Source organism: Anomaloglossus baeobatrachus, chromosome 6 (genome assembly GCF_048569485.1).
Source record: "Anomaloglossus baeobatrachus isolate aAnoBae1 chromosome 6, aAnoBae1.hap1, whole genome shotgun sequence".
Lineage (NCBI taxonomy): Eukaryota > Metazoa > Chordata > Amphibia > Anura > Aromobatidae > Anomaloglossus > Anomaloglossus baeobatrachus.
The window spans coordinates 377040040-377064772 of record NC_134358.1 but is presented as its reverse complement, the minus strand read 5'-3'; the positions used below and the strand labels follow the sequence as shown (position 1 = coordinate 377064772).

Genomic DNA, 24733 nt, shown 5'->3' with positions numbered 1-24733 from the left:
TGTGTGCACAACACAGCGCATGTGATGAATATGAAAGTGTTTTGAAGCAGCTTCAACAAGATCATCTAATTCTAAAGTATCATTTTGCTGTCCTTCTGTTGTAATATCTGTTTGTTCCTCAGTTACATGAACAGCACTGTGGCTCCATCTCACACATACTGAATCCTAAATTTACTTCTAGCTGTTGTTCATTACTCTCATTCATCAGTTTAATCGTACTTATGTTTGAAGCATTGTTTTGTGAGGATCCGTTTTTAGGCTCAAAAACATATCCTCACAAAGAATTAGCAAATGAGTTTGTGTGCCATTTTTATAATCTGCTTTTGCTATTGAAAACATGATCTATGAGCTCAAAAATCTTTCAGGTGATGCGGTGTTTTAAAAAACTGATCTGCTTTTGCAGCTGAAAAACGTATTCTCAAAAAACGCAGCAAAAATGCTGTGTGTGAATATAGCCTTAGATCAGGAATAAAACTGCTATTTATAGGACATTTCTTAACTTTCCCAAATTCCTATGAAAAAATATTCAGCACATTCTGTATTCAACTACTGTCCCCAATTTATTATATATTTTAGGAGTCGGAGTCGGTCCATTTTATACCAACTCCGACTCCACAGCCCTGGTCAAAACCACAGTTTTTGTGCAGTTTTTTGCAAAGAGTTGCAGATTTGATGCTTGAAATTTATACACCAAATTCCTGCACCAAAACTATATCTCCTGGCAAAAAAATGCATCAAAACTGCATTGCAGACCAGGAAGCAATGTGACAGCCACGTGGGAGACTTGTACAGCTTACATCGGCGTGCATGTGACTGGAGGCACATGGCAGTCATGTCATGTGCCGTGGCACGTGTTGCGGGCGCAGGGGCCGCGGCTGCTGCTGCTGCTCGGTGGCTCGAGGGGTGGCCTGGACCCGGGGACTCGAGCAGCGCTACTCGCCCACGAGTGAAAAGGGGGTGGTTTGTTTTGGGAGATAGTTCGTGACGCCACCCATGGGTCGTGGTGATGATGGGCACCACCGCTGCTGGTGACGGGGATCCTGGGAGTGATGGTAGGGAGCAGCTAGGATGTTGTGCCCTCCATGGGTAGGGGTTGGTGATCCCGGGGCCCAGTGGTGTAACGGGGAGGCAGGATGGCAGGGGTGCAGGGTTGCAGGGGCAGCGCGGCGCGGTGCTGGATGGCACTGTGGTACTCACTAAACCAAACGGCTGGATGGACGGGTCCCGCAGCCGGCTGCAGTGTTTGTGCTCTCCCCGGACAGGGTGATGGGGGCTGTCTTTCCCTGCACCTTGTTAGAATGTTCTGACTCCTGTGGTTGCCCACCGGTAGTCCGCTCCCCGGCGTATAGGTACCGAAGGAGCCCGTTTTTCCCGCAGGCGCTGGCCCTTGGATCTCTAGCCTATGGCGGTGGCTGTGTATCCTCACGGTGTGGACTGTTGCCTTCTGTCGGGTCTTGGGTGTTAGGAAACCCCTGGGGGTCCCGGTCACTTTCGGATTTGACCATTGTCGGCGGTTCCAAGCCTAGTTGGGGTCTGATAGCCCTGCCTTTGTGCTTAGCTTCACTCCGTTCCATGGTTCGGTACCGGCGGGCCACCGCCCGACCCCGGTACTACGATTCCACAGAGATCCACTAACTCCTGCAGATGGCCACCACCGTCTGCCAACCTTGCTGACAGTGCCTGGGCTCCTACCCAGACACTAACAGGTTCTGTCCTCTCACTTTCACCTCTTAACTGAAGTGACTGCTTTTCCCGCCTCCAGACCTGGGAACTCCTCGGTGGGTGGGGCCAACCGCCTGGCTCCGCCCCACCTGGTGTGGATATCAGACCCTGGTGGGAGGCAACAAGGGTTTTTGTTTGACTGGTGTTAACTATCCAGGGGAGGGTGTGTGTGTGTGTTGTTATGTCTGTGACTACCTGGCTAGTCCAGGGCGTCACACACGCACTCCGATGTCAGCTACTGCCACTGCACGCTGGTTACAGAAGATGCTCCTCAGCTTGGGAGTGGAGTTAGGTAAGTAAAATGTTTATTTTTTTATGCATTAGAGACAGAACGGAGACTGCATATACCAGAAAAGGGCCCAGGTTGGGAACTATAAATACCAGGATGGGGTACACATATACCAGCATGGGCTTGGATGAGGGTACATATACCAGGATGAGCCCAGAATAGTGCCTGGAATGGGGACATATATACCAGGATGGGGGAAAGATATACCAGTATGGGGGGTATACATACCAGGATGGGCTCATGATGAGGACCATATATGCCAGGATGGATCCCAGGAAGAGGACATACATACCAGAATGCACCCAAGATGGGAACATATATACCAGAAAGGGGACACTTTTACCAGGATGGGGCCCGGAATGGGGACATATATACCAGGATGGGGAACATTCATACTAGAATGGGCTCAGGATGAGGACCATATATACTAGGGTGAGGCCCAGGATGCAAACATACATACTATGATGTGCCCAGAATGAGGGACATATATACCAAAATGGTACCATATATACCAGGATGTGGGAATATATACCAGGATGGGCCCAGGATGAGGACATATATACCAGGATGGGGACATATATAGCAGAATGAGGACATACATACCAGGATGGACCCCATGCATACCACAATGGGCCCAGGATGAGGATATACATACCTGAAAGGGCCCAGGTTGAGGTACAGATATATCAGGATGGAGCCCAGGGTGGAGTGGAGACATATATACTAATTATTATAATAATAATCTTTATTTCTATAGCGCCAACATATTCCACAGCGCTTTACAATTCAGAGATTCATATACAAGCAAGTAACAGTTATAGAAGATACAATAATTAGTGCAAAAATAAAGACAACCCTGCTTGTACGAGCTTACAATCTACAATGAGGTGGGTGAAGGGAACAAGGTACAGGTGCTTATTTACAATGACAATCCAGCCATCTCAAAGAAATGGGGGATAGATAACGGCTGCATGAACCAGACATCAGCCAGTCTTTGTGATGCTTTTGGGTGCAGTGGAGTTTAACAGAAAGTTATGTTCTGAGAAGTAGTGGAGGGACTATGTGAATTGAATTCAATTAGGGAGTGTGATACACCAGGATGGGGACATACTGTATATACCAGGTTGAGCCCAGGATGAAGACATATGTACCAGGATTGGGATAAATATACCAGGATGAGTACATATATATCATTACAGGGGACATACATACCAGGATGGGCCAAGGATTAGGACAATACATACCAGGATGGGGCCCAGGATGAGAACATATATACCAGGATGGGGGACATACATATCAGGATGGGCCCAGGATGAGGGACATACTGTATGAACCAGGACGGGCATAGGGTGGGGATAGATAGATATATATATATATACATATATATATATATATATATATATATATATAATATGTGTGTGTGTGTGTGTGTGTGTGTGTGTGTGTATATATATGTATATGTATATATATATATATATATATGTATATATATATATATATATATATATATATATATATATATATATATATATATATATATATATATATTATACAAGGATGAGGACATACAGTGCCTACAAGTAGTATTCAACCCCCTGCAGATTTAGCAGGTTTACACATTCGGAATTAACTTGGCATTGTGATATTTGGACTGTAGATCAGCCTGGAAGTGTGAAATGCACTGCAGCAAAAAAGAATTTCTTTTTTTATTTTTTTTTAAATTGTGAAAAGTTTATTCAGAGTGTCATTTATTATTCAACCCCTCAAACCACAAGAATTCTGTTTGGTTCCCCTAAAGTATTAAGAAGTATTTCAGGCACAAAGAACAATGAGCTTCATATGTTTGGATTAATTATCTCTTTTTCCAGCCTTTTCTGACTAATTAAGACCCTCCCCAAACTTGTGAACAGCACTCATACTTGGTCAACATGGGAAAGACAAAGGAGCATTCCAAGGCCATCAGAGTCAAGATCGTGGAGGGTCACAAGGCTGGCAAGGGGTACAAAACCCTTTCCAAGGAGTTGGGCCTACCTGTCTCCACTGTTGGGAGCATCATCCGGAAGTGGAAGGCTTATGGAACTACTGTTAGCCTTCCACGGCCTGGACAGCCTTTGAAAGTTTCCACCCGTGCCGAGGCCAGGCTTGTCCGAAGAGTCAAGGCTAACCCAAGGACAACAAGGAAGGAGCTCCGGGAAGATCTCATGGCAGTGGGGACATTGGTTTCAGTCAATACCATAAGTAACGTACTCCACCGCAATGGTCTCCGTTCCAGACGAGCCCGTAAGGTACCTTTACTTTCAAAGCGTCATGTCAAGGCTCGTCTACAGTTTGCTCCTGATCACTTGGAGGACTCTGAGACAGACTGGTTCAAGGTTCTCTGGTCTGATGAGACCAAGATCGAGATCTTTGGTGCCAACCACACACGTGATGTTTGGAGACTGGATGGCACTGAATGCGACCCCAAGAATACCATCCCTACAGTCAAGCATGGTGGTGGCAGCATCATGCTGTGGGGCTGTTTCTCAGCCAAGGGGCCTGGCCATCTGGTCCGCATCCATGGGAAGATGGATAGCACGGCCTACCTGGAGATTTTGGCCAAGAACCTCCGCTCCTCTATCAAGGATCTTAAGATGGGTCGTCATTTCATCTTCCAACAAGACAACGACCCAAATCACACAGCCAAGAAAACCAAGGCCTGGTTCAAGAGGGAAAAAATCAAGGTGTTGCAGTGGCCTAGTCAGTCTCCTGACCTTAACCCAATTGAAAACTTGTGGAAGGAGCTCAAGATTAAAGTCCACATGAGACACCCAAAGAACAGAGATAACTTGGAGAAGATCTGCATGGAGGAGTGGGCCAAGATAACTCCAGAGACCTGTGCCGGCCTGATCAGGTCTTATAAAAGACGATTATTAGATGTAATTGCAAAGAAGGGTTATTCCACAAAATATTAAACCTAGGGGTTGAATAATAATTGACCCACACTTTTATGTTGAAAATTTATTAAAATTTAACTGAGCAACATAACTTGTTGGTTTGTAAGATTTATGCATCTGTTAATAAATCCTGCTCTTGTTTGAAGTTTGCAGGCTCTAACTTATTTGCATCTTATCAAACCTGCTAAATCTGCAGGGTGTTGAATACTACTTGTAGGCACTGTATGTACCAAGATGGTAATTCACATACCAAGATGGGCCCATGACGAAGGACATATATACAAGGATTGGCCCAGTATGAGGAAATATATATATACCAGGACGGGATCCAAGATGAGGACATATATACCAGGATAAGGACATACACCAGGATGGGGGATATACATACAAGGATGGGCACATGATGAGGATATACAGTATATATATATATATATATATACATATATATACACACACACACACACACACACACGTTGGCAAAATTGTTGGTACCCCTCATTTATTGAAAGAGAAGCCCTCAATGGTCACAGAAATAACTTGAATCTGAGAAATGTATTAATAAGTAAAATAAATATGAAATAGAACAAATGAAAGTCACACATTGCTTTTCAACCATGCTTCCTCAGAATTTTTTTAAAAAATAAAATGCATGAAATAGGCCTCGACAGAAATGATGGCACACAAACTTAATATTTTGCTGCACAAACTTTTGAGGCAATCATTGCAATCAAATGATTCCTGTAACTGTGAGACTTCTGCACCTCTCGACAGGTATTTTGCCCCCTCCTCAAGAACAAATTGCTCCAGTTGTCTCGTGTTTGAAGGTTGCCTTTTCTACCCTGTGCAGCAAAGCAGCTGCAGAACATAACTTGCCTCCTCCATGTTTCACAGTAGGGACAGTGTTCTTTTCTTGATATGCTTCATTTTACCATCTATGAACATAAAGCTGATGTACCTTGCCAAAAAGTTCCATTTTTGTCTCATCTGTCCTAGGACATTCTCCCAGAAGCTTTGGGGCATGTCAACATGTAGTTTGGCAAATTCCAGTTTGGCGTTTTATGATTTTTTTTCTCAACAATGGTGTCCTCTTTGGTTATCTCCCATGAAATCCATTTTGGCTCAAACAATGATGGATGGTGCGATCTGACACTGATGTTCCTTGAGCATAAAGTTCACCTTTAATCTCTTTAGAGGTTTTTCTGGGCTCTTTTGTTACCATTCGTATTATCCATCTCTGTGATTTGTCATCAAATGTTCTCCTGCAGCCACATCCAGGGAGGTTGGCTACTGTCCCATGGATCTTAAATTGTTGAATATGTGCAACTGTAGTCACAGGAACATTAAGCTGCTTGGAGATGGTCTTATAAACTTTTGCTTTAATATGCTTGACGATAATTTTCTTCCTAATCTCCTGAGATAACTCCTTCGCTTCCTCTAGTCCATGTTGAGTGTGGTACACACCATGTCACCAAACAGCACAATGAGTATCTGTAGACCTATATACAGGCCTACTGACTGATTACAAGATTGTAGTCACCTGTGATGCTAATTAGTGGACACACCTTGATTTAACATGTCCCTTTTGTCACATTATTTTGAGGGGTACCAATATTTGTGTCCAGGCCTATTTCATAACTTTTATTTTTTAAAAAAATTCTGTGGAAACATGGTTGAAAAGCACTGTCTGACTTTGATTTGTTCATTTTCATAGATTTTTTTTAATTTATTATTACTTTTATCAGATTCAAGTTATTTCTGTGACCATTGTGGGTTTTTCCTTCATTAAACGAGGGGTACCAACAATTTTGACCATGTGTATATCTATCTATCTATCTATCTATCTATCTATCTATCTATATATATATATACAGTGCCTACAAGTAGTATTCAACCCCCTGCAGATTTAGCAGGTTTGATAAGATGAAAATAAGTTAGAGCCTGCAAACTTCAAACAAGAGCAGGATTTATTAACAGATGCATAAATCTTACAAACCAACAAGTTATGTTGCTCAGTTAAATTTTAATAAATTTTCAACATAAAAGTGTGGGTCAATTATTATTCAACCCCTAGGTTTAATATTTTGTGGAATAACCCTTGTTTGCAATTACAGCTAATAATTGTCTTTTATAAGACCTGATCAGGCCGGCACAGGTCTCTGGAGTTATCTTGGCCTACTCCTCCATGCAGATCTTCTCCAAGTTATCTCTGTTCTTTGGGTGTCTCATGTGGACTTTAATCTTGAGCTCCTTCCACAAGTTTTCAATTGGGTTAAGGTCAGGAGACTGACTAGGCCACTGCAACACCTTGATTTTTTTCCCTCTTGAACCAGGCCTTGGTTTTCTTGGCTGTGTGATTTGGGTCGTTGTCTTGTTGGAAGATGAAATGACGACCCATCTTAAGATCCTTGATGGAGGAGCGGAGGTTCTTGGCCAAAATCTCCAGGTAGGCCGTGCTATCCATCTTCCCATGGATGCGGACCAGATGGCCAGGCCCCTTGGCTGAGAAACAGCCCCACAGCATGATGCTGCCACCACCATGCTTGACTGTAGGGATGGTATTCTTGGGGTCGTATGCAGTGCCATCCAGTCTCCAAACATCACGTATGTGGTTGGCACCAAAGATCTCGATCTTGGTCTCATCACACCAGAGAACCTTGAACCAGTCTGTCTCAGAGTCCTCCAAGTGATCATGAGCAAACTGTAGACGAGCCTTGACATGACGCTTTGAAAGTAAAGGTACCTTAAGGGCTCGTCTGGAACGGAGACCATTGCGGTGGAGTACGTTACTTATGGTATTGACTGAAACCAATGTCCCCACTGCCATGAGATCTTCCCGGAGCTCCTTCCTCGTTGTCCTTGAGTTAGCCTTGACTCTTCGGACAAGCCTGGCCTCGGAACTTTCAAAGGTTGTCCAGGCCGTGGAAGGCTAACAGTAGTTCCATAAGCCTTCCACTTCCGGATGATGCTCCCAACAGTGGAGACAGGTAGGCCCAACTCCTTGGAAAGGGTTTTGTACCCCTTGCCAGCCTTGTGACCCTCCACGATCTTGTCTCTGATGGCCTTGGAATGCTCCTTTGTCTTTCCCATGTTGACCAAGTATGAGTGCTGTTCACAAGTTTGGGGAGGGTCTTAATTTGTCAGAAAAGGCTGGAAAAAGAGATAATTAATCCAAACATGTGAAGCTCATTGTTCTTTGTGCCTGAAATACTTCTTAATACTTTAGGGGAACCAAACAGAATTCTTGTGGTTTGAGGGGTTGAATAATAAATGACCCTCTGAATAATCTTTTCACAATTTAAAAAAAAAAATAAAAAAAGAAATAACATTCTTTTTTGCTGCAGTGCATTTCACACTTCCAGGCTGATCTACAGTCCAAATGTCACAATGCCAAGTTAATTCCGAATGTGTAAACCTGCTAAATCTGCAGGGGGTTGAATACTACTTGAAAGCACTGTATATATGTCAAGATGGGCACATGTATACCAGCATAGGGCCCAGGGTGGGGACATTTGTACCAGAATAGGGCCCAGGATGAGGACACATATGCCAGGATGGGATACCAGGATGAGACATGGATGAGGGCATGTAAACCAGGATAAGCCCACAATGGGACATATTTATTAGGATGGGGAGCATAAATACCAAGATGGGGAAATATATACCAGGATGGGAACAGGATTGGTGACATACATACCAGGATGGGAACATATATGTGAAGATGGAAGACATACCGTGTTTTTCCAAAAATAAGACACTATCTTATATTTTTTTTGCCCTCCAAAAAAGCAGGGCTTATTTTTGGAGGAGGTCTTTTTCTTGGAGAAACACTGTTGGGGGTTAAGTCTACCCCCCAAAAAAGCAGACCCCCTCACTTCCCAGGAGACTCATACTTACCAGACCCGGACGTCTGCGTGGCTCACAGGTCCTCCTGTGATCTCCGGTGGGTGCTGCACGCCGTCCTCCCCTACTGCTGGCTGACACGCTGACACACACACAGCAGATCACAGATCGAACACACACACACACACACACACGCGCGCGCCCACACACACGCGCGCCCACACACACATCACATCACACCACATACAGAACTTCCGGCCGCAGGGAATGATGGGAGGAAGTCACGTGTGTCCGCAGGTCCTGTTGTGGCAGATCCTTGCACTCCACCGCACAGCCTTTCAGGATTCTGCCAGTGAGAAGAGATCGATGTCACTGGATGCGGTGAATATGTGTGCAATCCGATGTGTGAGTGATCCGATGTTTGTGTGTGCGATCTGATTGTGTGTGTGATCTGATTGTGTGTGTGTGAGATTGGATGTGTGCGGGTGTGCGTTCATTGCAGGTCCTCTGCTCGGTGTCTAGTGAGTGTGATTGCGGGTGCCCGCTGTCTATAATGAAGTGTCCTACAGTATCTGTACCTTTTTTAGTTGCTTGGACACTTCATTATTGAACCGCGAATAGGGCTTATTTTTGGGGGAGGGCTTATATTTAAGCCTTGCTCTGAAAATCCCTGCTAGGGCTTATATTTGGGGGAGGGCTTATTTTTGGAAAAACATGGTATATACCAGCATGGGAGACATATATACCAAGATGGTGAACATATATACCAGGATCTATACATGTTTATCAGGATGGGGCCTAGGACATTATACGAGGATGGTTGGCATATTTACCAGTAGGGGGGATATATTTACCTTGGAGTGACCCAGCATGGGGAAGATTAGTACAGGATAGAGGACATTAGTACGTAATGATGTGTGGGCAGCTAGTAGGTCTTTATAGGATTTAGAACACTACAAGGGCCCATACAGCTGACCATGGGGTCTATAGGTCTTTAGTTACGCCACTGAATGATAGCAACAATACATATATTTAAAAATGTATACGAAATATGCTGTTCAGACTAGAACATGGTACTCCTGGTGTGGTGAGGTGCCCGGATAGGATCCAACTCCGTAATTTAAGCAAACAAAGAATCCGGCACTCAAATATTTGAGTGCCGGATTCTTTGTTTGCTATAACAAATATGCATTATACAATCACTGAGCCTCAGTTAGACAAGACTGATCAATTGCTTTGATTTGATCCCACTACTTGCAGGCCGGTGTTCTGTTTTCCTGTTTGTTAAAGTATGTAACAAGCTGGTAATTCTGCAAACTAAGGAAAATGCCCTTTAGAATACTGAGCCAGTGAAATGCAGTAAAAGTATGCCAGCTACAGAGGGAACAAACTCCATCCGAGACAACAAAGTTCACTGGAGTCAGAAGCGATAAAACACATTGCAAAGAAAAGCAAAAGACGTGAGTTTTAATTCAATTCACTTCATGTGACAAATCTACGTGCATTGTAATCCGAGGTATGTGATTGCTAAAATTATTTGCTAGTGGCATAATTTTTTCATGGAACGTGTAATGCAATAATTTGGATTTGTTTTTTTCCCCCCAAAGGTGAAGTAATTGCTAACACGGGGAATATTTCCTAACATTGAAAAGCATGATGTTTAACCTTGTAACCCTTTAAAGATCAGATCTAATTTGGTTTTAAAAAATAACCATCATTTTAATTTTTTCCATACATCAATAAATAGTATAGATATAAGATATAAGAAACTTTTTATCTTATAAGAGAAATCTGTTTTTTTTTCTTCTCCTGAACTGACTTATTCTCATATTCACTGATAAAATAAGTTTTCTGTAAATACAGATTTTCACACTTATGAAATGAGAGAGGCTTCTATAGAGGAAGGAGAAGGAACTAGAAGCAGACACAGACACGCTGCTGCGCATTTAGGGCTTGTGCGCACGTTGTGTAATTTCATGCATTTACGCAGCGTTTAGCACTTCAGCGTAAGTGCATGCGTACTGCGTCCCCTGCAAAATCAATGAAGATTGTGCATAATCCGTGCACACAATGCTTTTTTGAACGCAGCGATTTGGATGTCAAAAATCTGACAAAATCACTACGTTTAAAAATGCAGCATGTCAATTATTCCGTGTGCTTTGGATGCTGCTCCCACTCTGTCTATGGGAGAGGCAGCATCCCCAGCGCATGAAATCGTTTTTTTTTTCTGCAAAAAAACTGCATCCATGACGCTGTGTTTCTGCAGCGATTTGAATCGCACAAGAGCTGTCAAATCACTGCAGAAATTTCATGATGCAATGTGCGCACGAGCCCTTAAAACAGCAATGATCAAACATCTTCTTTTGTATTTTCATTGTCACATTCGAGATGTCTTCATGTTTTTTACATTTTTTTTGTACATGTCAATATACGAGGCCAGGATGAGTTGTATTTGTCCTTGGGTCCATGGATGTCTTGTATTTGTTCATTTTGGGGAACATACAACTTATTATTACCCAACTTTTTACTATGAAGAAGTAGTAGCAAAAAAAAAAAAACCATCTCTTTTGCTTTTGTCACATCATTGGCACGGGTTGACCTTGCCCGGTTCCGTTGCCCCGAGGTGTACAGAAAGGAGGGTTGGAGGGTGGTAGAGAGGCAGGATGGAGGATGGGGGTGATAGTGACGGTTAGGAAAGTCTTTGAAGATCGTGACGCCACCTGTGGTATGCAGCCAGGTAGGCTGCCGCCGCTGCAGGGCCTCTCACTGGGGCAGATGTTGGGTGCAGCCAGGATGGTATTGCTCCCCACAGGTGGAGCGGGCCCCAGAAGGATGATGGAGGATGGACGGGGTTGGTGGTAGTCCCCGTTGGCGCCGTAGCACTGGGCGAAGGCGCCGGTAAAGGAGAGGCAGAGACAGGGGCTGCAGTTCCAGGTCTTTTACTCACAAGTAATTCAGGCACTGCCCCAGAGTACCGGTCTCTGCCACAATGGGTTCCAGCCAATCCCGGATCCGTGAAAGGTCAAGTCCGGTGTGTGTGTCAGCCTGTGAGCCCTTTCCTCCTTTTTTATGCGCTAAGTATCGTATCCCCCATGGCATCAAGCACTTGGGGATCCCGGTGTCAGTAAAGTGTCCTGTTCTGTATGCTGATAGCATGGTTCCGTCCTCAGCCCCGGATCCTATATGTTATTTGGCTTCATACTCGTTGGGACGGGTCCGGTGACTGTTCTAGCCATTCCCCGCGACACTTGCAAAGTTGGTAGATAACATGAAGTGTATCTGCCCTAGGATTCTGAATCCCAACAGCGCCAGTCCTGTGGAAGCAGCTGCCTGCTTCTCCCCAGCGACTGTGTTGAACACTTTGGCCCACAGAGCTGCTCGCGGCATGTCCGTTCTGCTCTTGTGTCTGTAGCTGTTCACCCCTGTTGCAGTTGTGTTGTATGTTCTGAGCTGTTGCCCCGAGATGCTGCCACCGGCTGGTTCACTACTCTCACTAGGTCAACCTGCTCTTCCCACTGTGTGCTTCTGACTTCTCCTGTTGGTTGCTTCTCCCTAACCTTGAGTCCTCGGTTCTAGTGGATCGGGGAGCCCCTGGTGCGGTGGCGTCCTGTAAACCCACTGCTGTAGTGACCCCGTACTGTGATCCGACCCTGGCCCAGTCCCCATTGGGGAGGGCAACCCAGTGTTACTGCATGAGTGTGAGTGGAAACCAGTACTGACCTTCCCTGGACTCGGGATAAGTACTACACGCTAATGGAGGTGCAGTACCCTGTGGCGCCTGAAGCCTCAGGGGCGCCACATACACATAAAGTGATCTTTATTCTGTTGGTCAGTCAGATCACATAGTACTAGCCTTTTAAAGTTTTATTACCTTTGTATATACACAAAAAAAAAATATTTGTCTTTGTGTTGCTATCTTCTCAGAACTTTAGGTTTTTATTTTTCCATCAAAAAACAATATTAAGCCTTATATTGTCAGCAACAAGATGTAGGTTTCAGACTCAGGTCAGTAGTGGATTGATCCCTGGTATCTAGCGGTATATCGGTCCCCATGTAATCTATGGGGACCAGAATCCGGCGCAAAGGGGTAGGAGCAAGCACTTAATACTCACCGATCACCGGCGCAGCTGTCATACTACTTCCGCAGCCACTCATTCTTTGTCGGGGCCGCTCATTAGGCTCATACATATTCAGTGCTTCCCCCACCCACCAGCGTCTGTGAATGGTTGCAGTCAGATGCACCCCCATACTGAGTGACAGCATATCTGATGCTTCCAATTACAGACCCGGTCTGTGGGTCTATCGTGGTATAAAAAGAAATAAATACAAAGTTGGCATAGGATCCCCCATAATATGATACCCAGCACAGATAAAGCCACGGCTGCAATTCCAAGCCGTGCGCTTATCTTGGCTGTGTATCAAAATAGGAGGAAGCGCATGTGTCTTCTTCTTTTAAAATATTTAAATAAATAATTTAAAAAACCGGCATGCAGTTCCCCCTAATTTTGATAACCAGCCAAGATAAAGCCAGAAAGCTGGGGCCTGGTATTGTCAGGCTGAGGAGACCCATGGTAATTGGGAGTCCCCCGGCCTAAAAATAGCAGCCTACGTCCACCCAGGATTGTTGCATCCATTAGATTTGACAACCCCAGGACTTCACCTGGCTCTTCCGATTGCCCTGGTGCGGTGGCAATCAAGATGATTCAGGGGTTAATGGAAGGCCACAGATACCACTAAGTCATAGATTGGTAATGGGAGGCATCTATGAGACCCCCCATCACTAATCCTATAAGTAAAAAGAAAAACACAAACACCAAGAAAAATTATATATTTGAAATAAATTTACGGCACCCTCTTTCCCCTCTTTCTTAATCCCAAAAAGACCCTTGAAGTTCCGCCGTAATCCACACAACATCCCATGACGGTCCTGGCTTAGCTACATCCGAGCCTAGAGAAACCAAAAATATGTCTGATCTCTCCAGGTTCCGATAAAACACTGATAAGCGGGATCCGGCTGGCAGTATGGGGGCTACTATGGTATTTTTGTAGAACTGGTTTTATTTTTTATTATTACAATCTTGTTTAAATTTTTATACTTTTGTAAATAGTGAGAATTAAAAAAAGACCAGCCATGTTACCACTGCTCTTTGCATTTGTACAAGTCAGTATAATGCTGTGGTGTCCAATATATGTACGGTCACCACAATGGTAGGGATGCAGTAAAGAGGCGCACAGAGGGTTTGAGTCCAACCTCAGAGGTTATTCACACTGGTGGCAAATAGAAAAACACAGTCTTACATCTGAAGGGAATGCAAAGCAGCAGTCCAGCATATCTACACAACATATTGCCCATGCCAGTTTGTTCAGGTATATTCCCACAAAACCGGCTTCAGCTTTCCAGCCAAATACTAATACCCACACTGAGGAATTAGAGGTCCCCATCTATACTGTCCTAACTCCTTCAAAGCTGTACAAACTGGCCCAATGGATTATTATTTTATATATATATATATATATATATATTTATATATATATTTATATATATATATATACAGTACAGACCAAAAGTTTGGACACACCTTCTCATTCAAAGACTTTTCTTTATTTTCAGGACTCTGAAAATTGTAGATTCACATTGAAGTCATCAAAACTATGAATTAAAACATGTGGAATGAAATACTTAAAAAAAGTGTGAAACAGCTGAAAATATGTCTTATATTCTAGGTTCTTCAAAGTATCCACCTTTTGCTTTGATTACTGCTTTGCACATGTGATGCCCTGGACTAGCCAGGTAGTCACAAACACAACATCACACACACCGCCACCCCTGGATAGTCAACAACAGTCAAACAAAATCCTTGTTGCCTCCTCCAGGGTCTAATGTCCACACCAGGTGGGGCGGAGCCAGGCGGTTGGCCCCACCCACCGAGGAGTTCACAGGCCTGGAGGCGGGAAAAGTGAGAGATTCGAGTTGGAGTTGAAAGTGAGAGGACAGAAACTGTTAGTGTCTGGGTAGGAGCCCAGGCACTGTCAGCAAGGTCGGCAGACGGTGGTGGCCGTCTGCAGGAGTGGGTAAAGGTCAGCGGAACTGTAGGACCGGGGATGGGCGGTGTCCAACCGCTACTGAGCCGGGGAGCAGATCTGTACCAAGCACAAAGGCAGGGCCATCAGACCCCGACCAGGCTAGGAGCCGCCGAAAAGGTCAAATCCGATAGTGACCGGGACCTCAGGGGTTCTCTCACACCCAAGACCCGACAGAAGGCAACCGTCCACACAGTGAGGATAAAAAGCCACCGCCATAGGCTAGAGATCCAAGGGCCAGCGCCTGCGGGCAAAACGGGCTCCTTCGGTATATACACGCCAGGGAGCGGACTACCGTTGGGCAACCATCGGAGTCAATACATTCTACAAATGGTGCAGGGAAAGACAGCCACCATCAACCTGTCCGGGGAGAGCAAAGACACTGCAGCCGGCTGCGGGACCCGTCCATCCAGCCGTTTGGTTTACCAGAGACTCTGTGAATCTGTGCCTGAGTGAGTACAACAGTGCCATCCGTCACCGCGCCGCGCTTCCTCCGCAACCCTGCACCCCAGCTATCCTGCCTCCCCGTACCGCCACCAGGCCCCGGGATCACCAACCCCTACCCACGGAGGGGAAACCAACATTCTATCTGCTCCCTGCAATCGCTCCCGGGATCCCCGTTACCAGCAGCAGTGGTGCCCATCATCACCACAACCCGTGGGTGGCGTCACAAACTACCTCCCCAAACAAACCACCCCTTTTCACTCATGGGCGAGGAGCGCTGCTCGAGTCCCCGGGTCCGGCCCACCGCTCGAGCCACTGAGCAGCAGCAGCCGCGGACCCGAGCATAGCGAGCACGGCCCCTCCGCCCGCGACAACTTGGCGTCACGAACAGGATTAGAACCAATCTACCTACCGGTAGAAGTGCCCCTTGCAGTCCCCGCCGGCAGCGTCCGGCCGAAAAATTTGAAGTTCCGCCATCTTGGGCGCGAAGATTTCACGCTTGAGCGTCTTCCCCGAGCAGGGAAGGCGCGAAAGTGAAGCCCCGCCCCCAGAAGGAGGAAATGCTAGAAAGAACCAAGGGGGGGCGGGTGAAGGTGTGCCCGATGTAGCCGAGGGTATAAAGAGCAGGGACGCCAGGACTCTGCTACACATCCGCTTCCTGGAAGCACACGCGCCAGTATATCCGTCCCATCCGGCAATGCTGAGATCCAAGAGCCTACACCAGGAACAGCAGCGTGGGTGGAGGCCCGGACCGCGCAGATGTGCTGCTGCCTGCAGGCCCAAGTCCGGTTCTTAATGGAGCGATGGGTGGCCGAAATGGAGGAAGTAGCGGCGGCCGTGCGGAGACGCGGGGTGGAGACAGTGCTGGAGGAGCGGGTAAGCGACCCACACCCCTGTGTCCTTGAAGGACCGGTCGCTGCGGCCGAGGGGCCCGGTCTGCGTCCATTCACCCTGCTGCTTCCCCCGCCATCCGCATCGCTGTTGCTGCCCCGCCACTAGGTCTGCTGCCCCCAACACCGACAGCGGAGTTCAACCCGTCCGCCCTAGAGCACCAGCCTGTAGGCGTTGCCCGTGAACGACCCGCACTGCCCGCCTGCCATGGAAGATCCCTCGGGAGGTGCCTGTCGTTGAAAAGAAGCCGTCGGCCCCGGAAGTGGCCGCGCCCACGAAAGTCCCGGCTCCGGCAGTCCGTCCGGCTACGGAAGAGGTGGAAGTCATGGGCAGGAAGGCCCATGCGCCGGGTCGCCGCTGCAAGGCAGCATTCCAGGCCGCGTCACCGCAGGACCCCCCAAAGAGGATACCGGTCGTGGCCGGTGCGGGAGAGATCCAGCGGGGCCCGACCCGTGCGCAGGGGCACGCAGACGCCCCTTACTGGGACAGAGAGCCGAACCAGCTGGGCCGCGAGATTGCCGCCAGAGAGCAGCAAAGGGCCGAAGTGCTGGCACGCACCATAATGGAGAAAAACAATCTCCGCAACGCCACTTTCTGGGTGCGGGGCCCGATTTACGAGGGCCAGGTCAGACGGTTTGACCCTCAATGTGGATATGGCTTCATCTAAGAACCAGGCCTGGAGGCCGAGATATTTGTGGCTCACCGTGACGTAAACTCTCACCTTCCAACGGACCACCCTGGTCGTGACCTGCAACCGGGCGACCTGGTGACCTACACCCGACATTGCGGGGCGAGGGGCTGGTTTGCCCTAGATGTGAAGCAGAGGGAAGGCCGCGGTGTCCAGATGCGGTCCCAGTCCCCTCCCCCACCGTACCGTCCGGATGTAGAGTTGGAAGAGGCGTATGAGGAAGGTGACCTCAAGTAAGGCAGCAGTCCTCCGTTGCAACCCAGTTGTCCCCGTTGGGACCATCAGCATCTTGTTCTTGTTTTAAGTTTTTATTGAATGAATGAACACTGATCATCTGAATACCTCACCTGATTTCCGTCCGTAAAAGAAGAAAGTTGTCCCCGTGGGGACTTTGTGTTCCCACTAACCCCCTTCCAGAGACAAGGCCGAGAACTTGCAGGCCAACCACGAACTTGTGGTCTTGTAAATAATTTGTGGGCTGTATTCCGTTGCCGCCTCCGGAGAGGCAGATTGGAGGAAGGGCCCGCAGCAGAGTAGGCTGGGGTCCGGTCACCACCAGGACCGGTGACCATCCTCCGGGGGTCAGGGGTCCCCCTGGACGTGGGGTCCCCTGAAATGACAGCCAGGTGCGAGACACCGTACCCGTTCCCGCTCGGGTGACCTGGACCAGGACTGGGGTAAAGGGGTGCTGCCCGTTTCTTAGGGGCAGCATCAAGGTGTAGGTTGCTTGGGTGGGGGAGCGGAGGAACATGGACCCGTCCGTTGTTAATAAAAATGTATTATATCGTTAGTAATGTTTAAGAGAAAAGCCTCTTGTAAGGGAAGAATTAAAAGTATGCTTAATGTTATATGTTTTTCCCATGTAAATTATATTTTTCAGAAATAAAACCGGTGATGGACGGGCAGCCCGCGGACGGTCTGCATTTCACCAAGGGGGAATGTGACGCCCTGGACTAGCCAGGTAGTCACAAACACAACATCATACACACCCCCTCCCCTGGATAGTCAACAACAGTCAAACAAAATCCTTGTTGCCTCCTCCAGGGTCTGATGTCCACACCAGGTGGGGCGGAGCCAGGTGGTTGGCCCCACCCACCGAGGAGTTCACAGGCCTGGAGGCGGGAAAAGTGAGAGATTCGAGTTGGAGTTGAAAGTGAGAGGACAGAAACTGTTAGTGTCTGGGTAGGAGCCCAGGCACTGTCAGCAAGGTCAGCAGACGGTGGTGGCCGTCTGCAGGAGTGGGTGCAGTTCAGCGGAACCGTAGGTCCGGGGACGGGCGGTGGCCCGCCAATACTGAGCCGGGGAGCAGATCTGTACCAAGCACAAAGGCAGGGCCATCAGACCCCGACCAGGCTAGGAGCCGCCGAAAAGGTCAAATCCGATAGTGACCGGGACCTCAGGGGTTCCCTCACACCCAAGACCCGACAGAAGGCAACTGTCCACACAGTGAGGATAAAAAGCCACCGCCATAGGCTAGAGATCCAAGGGCCAGCGCCTGCGAGCAAAACGGGCTCCTTCGGTATATACACGCCGGGGAGCGGACTACCGTTGGGCAACCATCAGAGTCAATACATTCTACAACAGTGCAGGGAAAGACAGCCACCATCAACCTGTCCGGGGAGAGCAAAGACACTGCAGCCGGCTGTGGGACCCATCCATCCAGCCGTTTGGTTTACCAGAGACTCTGTGAATCTGTGTCTGAGTGAGTACAACAGTGCCATCCGTCACCGCGCCGCCCTGCCTTCGCAACCCTGCACCCCAGCTATCCTGCCTCCCCGTACCACCACCGGCCCCCGGATCACCAACCCCTACCCACGAAGGGGAAACCAACATCCTAGCTGCTCCCTGCCATCGCTCCAAGGATCTCCATCACCAGCAGCGGGGGTGACCATCATCACTACAACCCGTGGGTGGCGTCACGAACTATCTCCCAAAACAAACCACCCCTTTTCACTCGTGGGCGAGGAGCGCTGCTTGAGTCCCCGGGTCCGGCCCACCGCTCGAGCCACCGAGCAGCAGCAGCCCCGGACCCGAGCGTAGCGAGCGCGGCCCCTCCGCCCGCGACACACACTCTTGGCATTCTCTTGATGAGCTTCAAGAGGTAGTCACCGGAAATGGTTTTCCCACAGTCTTGAAGGAATTCCCAGAGATACTTAGCACTTGTTGGGCCTTTTGCCTACACTCTGCAGTCCAGCTCACCCCAAACCATCTTTATTGGATTCAGCTCTGGTGACTGTGGAGACCAGGTCATCTGGCGTAGCACCCCATCACTCTCCTTCTTAGTCAAATAGCCCTTACACAGCCTGGAGGTGTGTTTGGGGTCATTGTCCTGTTGAAAAATAAATGATGGTCCAACTAAACGCAAACCGGATGGAATAGCACGCCGCTGCAAGATGCTGTGGTAGGCATGCTGGTTCTGTATGCCTTCAATTTTGAATAAATCCCCAACAGTGTCACCAGCAAAGCACCCCCACACCATCACACCTCCTCCTCCATGTTTCACGGTGGGAACCAGACATGTAGAGTCCATCCGTTCACCTTTTGTACAAAGACACCGTGGTTGGATCCAAAGATCTCAAACTCAGACCAAAGCACAGATTTCCACTGGTCTAATGTCTATTCCTTGTGTTCTTTAGCCCAAACAAGTCTCTTCTGCTTGTTGCCTGTCCTTAGCAGTGGTTTCCTAGCCGCTATTTTACCATGAAGGCCCGCTGCACAAAGTCTCCTCTTAACAGTTGTTCTAGAGATGAGAAGGTGTGTCCAAACTTTTGGTCTGTACTGTATATATATATATATATATATATATATATATATATATATATACTGTGTGTGTATAGATTAAATATTTGGACAGTGATCAAATTTCTGTGATTTGGGCTCTACATGACACTATTTATTTATTTATTTTTTTAAATGAAACAACTGAGATGAGAAACAATTGAAACTTTAAGTAAAGGGATTGAACAATAATATCCTGTGATACATGATATTCTCCATAGCGGCGGATTGCGCTGAACGCAAGTATGAAAGCGCCATACGCCAAAGAGACACAGAGGGACAGGGACTGCAGGAGACGCAGCTGCGGCATCGCAGGGATTCCCCACGCCACAGAGACACATAGAGGGACGGAACAGACACAGGAGGACCAGAGGAGACGCAGCTGCGGCACACTAGGAACCCAGCACTCTGGGACGCAGCTCTCCCACTAACCAACAATAAATGCAGGGGAAGCACATGGCTACTTAAAGATTAACACTGCTGTGAATGTTAAGGAGCATCTCATTAGCATTCATGAGCCGCTCATTACTATTCATGAGTGGCTACTTAACATTCACTGCAGTGTTAATATTTAAGTAGCCATGTCCTTCCTCTGCATCAGTGGTTGGTTAGTGGGAGAGCTGCATCCCGGAGTGCTCATGAGCCAATCACTACTATTCATGGCCAGCGGAAAATGAAGCCACACACACATACACCACGACTCCCACACAGCCCAACACAAACACACACACACCGGCACACACAAACCAACATGCACACACACCGCCGCGCGCACACACAACACATATCAAACGCGCCCCCACACACACACGCACAACCACCCACACACGGGCGCACACACACAGCTGCACACAAACACCCCCGCACACACACATCGTCCCACAATCACACGCCCCCCACACACACCACGGCACACATACAAATACACACACACCGCACAAAACACACACCCCCACAACACACACACATCGCCCCACATACGCACCGCAACACACACAGAACGCAATACACACACACCGTGGAACACAAACACCTCCCTACACAGACACCCACATACCAGGATGGGGGCCATACAAGGATGGAGACTATACCAGGATGGGACAGAGACCAGGATGCTGCATATACAAGGATCCTGCCTATACCACGATGGGGCCACATACCAGCATCAACCCACATACCAGGATGAGGGCCATACAAGGATGGAGACTATACCTGGATGGGACACAGACCAGGATGCTGCATACACAAGGGTCCTGCCTATACCACGATCGGGCCCCATGCCAGGATGGGGCTACATACCAGCATCAACAAACATACCAGGATGGGGGCCAGGCAAGGATAAAGACTATACCCAGATGGAACACAGACCAGGATGCTGCATACACAAGGATCCTACCTATACCACGGTGGGGGCACATGTCAGGATGGTGGCTACACCACGATGGGGGCACAAACCAGCATGGGGCCACCTTACAGCATCAGCCCACATACCAGGCCAACCCACACCTCCCAACGCCACAGTCTGCAACTCACCGCCGGCCACAGTGGAAAAGTGGAGCGGACGCAGCACAGGAGCAAGCAGCCAGTAGACAGGTACAAGGGACACCTTAGGAAACATTCTGGACGGTGCCTATACCGGGAGGCTGTAGACAATGAGGACGAACGAGAGCACTATCCAGTTGAACTTTTAAATAGTTGAACACCATCAGGAATGCCATTACACAGACTTCAATTGAAAGTTGGAACAATCATCATGTTGCTGCACAATCTCAATACAAAGAAGGGTCTCTGTAATGGAACTCGCCTTATTGTTACTGGACTGCATTCCCACATAATTCAAGCCAGAGTGATCACTGGATGTTCACAAGGAGACGAAGTCTTCATTCCACGCATTGATTTATGTCCTTCCGACACCCGTCTTTAGGCTTTGCTGCCGACAGTTTCCCCTCAAACCAGCATTTGCCATGACAATCAACAAGTCACAAGGTCAAACTCTTCACCGTATTGGCATTTATCTCCCTGAGCCCGTTTTTGGACATGGCCAACTGTACGTAGCATTTTCACAAGTTCAAACACGAGCCAACGTCAAAGTGCAAGTTTTGGACACACCAATACAAGGCAAATTACTAAAAGATAGTGACAAGATTTTCACACGCAATGTCGTGTACAAGAATATTTTTCAATGATATTGCTAAATCACAATAAAATGTATCTTTGACTAAAGATATACTGTGTCTTCCTTCCATTATTAGTCAAAAATCATACATTAACTACACAATAAATTCTAGAATACCCAATGCGTTAGAATCGGGCCACCATCTAGTAATAAATAACCATTACTAGAAGAAAATTACACAGTATTATAAAAGTATTGCCTGGTATTATCAATACTAAAAATATTACACAGCAGATATAGTATTTTACATTCCACAAGAGTAACCTGTAAGCACATAATAATTAGAAATGATTACTTCTCAGTAAAAATGTAAATCTAACTTTTACTTCTTTTTAATTAGAAGATAAAATAAAATGTTTCATTTGATGTCTATTCATACAATAAAATAACTTCTGAAATTCAGCAAATGCAATAATATATAATCTGGCTATCTCTTCAGGTGTACGATAAGAATACACTAACATGAACGCTGCAGAATTCAGGAAGAGAGGAAGGGATATGGTGGACTATATTGCAAATTACCTGGAGCAGATTGAATCAAGGCAAGTTTTCCCTAATGTGGAGCCTGGATACTTAAGACCCCTGATTCCGGATTCTGCCCCAGAAGAAGGAGAGACATATGAAAATATAATGAGAGATGTTGAGAGAGTTATCATGCCTGGGGTAAGAAATACCTGCATAATGGTTCTTCATAATTACTATGTCAAATAATTATTATATATTGGTATATTTATATATACATTATTGCAGAGGTGTATCTAGGCTTTCCAGCACCCGGGGCAAGAATTCAGTTTGGCGCCCCCCCCAAGCAATTTGGGTGGTCGCCATGTGACCAGTCACTCATATATGATTTGCACACTTAGTTACGTGATGACGAGCTTCTCTTAATAATTCTCTCAATTTTCAATGAGAAATGTATGAAGAAAAGCCAGTTGTCACATGCAAGTATGAAAATCACATGAGCGGAGTGGCCATGTTGTGACCAGCAAACAGAGCTGAATTGTGACAGTGGGTATATTACACTCTGTTAGAACTGAGGATACTACACTACTTAATTTTGTAATTAAAGGGATTGTCCAGATTAGAGATGAAAATCTGCAGTGACTCTATTCGTGACTTCAGGCTTCTCAATTCTTACAATGAATGCTCTGCACACTTTTAGGATTCTCCAGTGCCAGTGACAAGAATGGACGATCATGTGAGCACAAGTATGAGATTTGTAGACTTCTGGCCACATTCTGGTTTGATGTGTCCGGCCTCAGTCAATTAATTTTCATTGAGCATGTCTGTTCAGCATGTGACCACATCTATGTAAATCGCATACTTGCAGCTTCGTAAACTCCCACTGTCACTGCCGGCACCAGAGAATCCTGACAGCATGCAGTGTGCACAATGTGAGAATTCAGAAGTCTGCAGTCACATAGAGTGACACAAGGAGTGACTGCAGACTCATCACAGACTTGGACAACCCCTTTAATGCTCCAAACAATATAAATAAAAACATAGTAACCCTTAACTTGTCAGACGGCACAAGACTTTATTAAAGAGATTGTCCAATTGTCCACTACTTTAACACTGAAGGCCTTTCCTTAGGATAGATCACCAATGTCTTATTGGTTAGGATCCAGCACCTGGCACCCCTGCCAATCGCCTGTTCTAGGTGCCGTGCCGGTGGTGGCAGGTGGCCGGAAGTGCGCAGTTCTGGATCTGCTCCATCTTCTGATAGTGGCAGCAGTCTCCTATTAAAATTAATGAGGTGCATGTGGAGTACCCAGCCGCGGACACCATCAGAGGACGGAGCAGATCCAGAAATAAGCATTTCCGGCCACCTGCACCAAGAACAGCTGATCAGTGGGGGTCCCATTGCGCTCAGATCAGAAGCAATGTGCAAGTGGGACCAAGGCCTAATGATGGGACATAGTCAGTATCACAAATAAACATTTACATTCAGGTAATTTATAGATGATGTTGTCTCTGAGTCGTTTCTTTCTATTCACATTGTCCTGACGCCATGACTTTTCACATTCACATCTCATCCCTGCAGATTTCCATCTTCTCCGGTCTTCTGCAGCACATCCCATCACGATGCCCTTAAAATAGCAGAATGATTATAATACTTCTATTTAAAAATATCTGCCCTACACTGTGCCCCAGAATAAATAATGGCCCATCACAGTGTTCTCTGCACAAAATATGACTCGCACTGTCTCTCTTATGGTACATGCCCTCCACACTCCCTCTCCTTTTACACTACTCTTCACACTTTATCACCCTATACTGCCCAGTCTTTATACCGTGCCCTCTCATCCCACCCCCTCCTCGCAATGGCCTCACACTGTCCTCCAATTCTGCCCCCTCTCTATACCACATCCCTCCACTACCCAGTCTCTATTCTGTGCCCCTCACATTTTTCTCATCCCTTACTGTCTTCCTCCCTACCTCCTGCGTGTCCATATAGTTTTCCACCTCACTCTCCATCTTGCCCCCTTGCTCCTCATACCATGTCACTCTTAATTCTCTGTCCTCAAAATTTCTTTCCCATTTGCTCCCCATAACCATGTCTGTATACGTCACCCCTCCCTCTCCCCATACATCAACCCTCACTCTCCCTCTCCCCATACATCACCCCGCATCCTCCCTCTCACCATACACCACCCCGCATCCTGTCTCTCCCCATACACCAACCCGCATCCTGTCTCTCCCCATACACCACCCCGCATCCTGTCTCACCCCATACATCACCCCGTATCCTTCCTCTCCCCATACATCACCCCACATCCTCCCTCTCCCCATACATTACCCCGCATCCTCCCTCTCCCCATACATCACCCCGCATCCTGTCTCTCCCCATACACCACCCCACATCCTGTTTCTCCCCATACACCACCCCT

General features: G+C 47.2%; 1 protein-coding gene across 5 annotated transcripts in view; it reads left to right on the top strand.

The window, feature by feature from the left end:
- The window catches only part of DDC (dopa decarboxylase), a 516742-nt gene that overhangs the window by 132780 nt on the left and 359229 nt on the right, over positions 1-24733 (top strand). For 3 of the 5 annotated variants that reach the window (XM_075315037.1, XM_075315040.1, XM_075315036.1), the window contains one exon: positions 22282-22505. In XM_075315037.1, coding sequence (XP_075171152.1) covers positions 22305-22505 — 201 coding nt within the window. In that variant the 5' untranslated portion in view covers positions 22282-22304. Of the gene's footprint in view, positions 1-10038; positions 10301-22281; positions 22506-24733 lie in introns of those variants that run through there. The other 2 variants (XM_075315038.1, XM_075315039.1) reach the window with 2 other exon arrangements.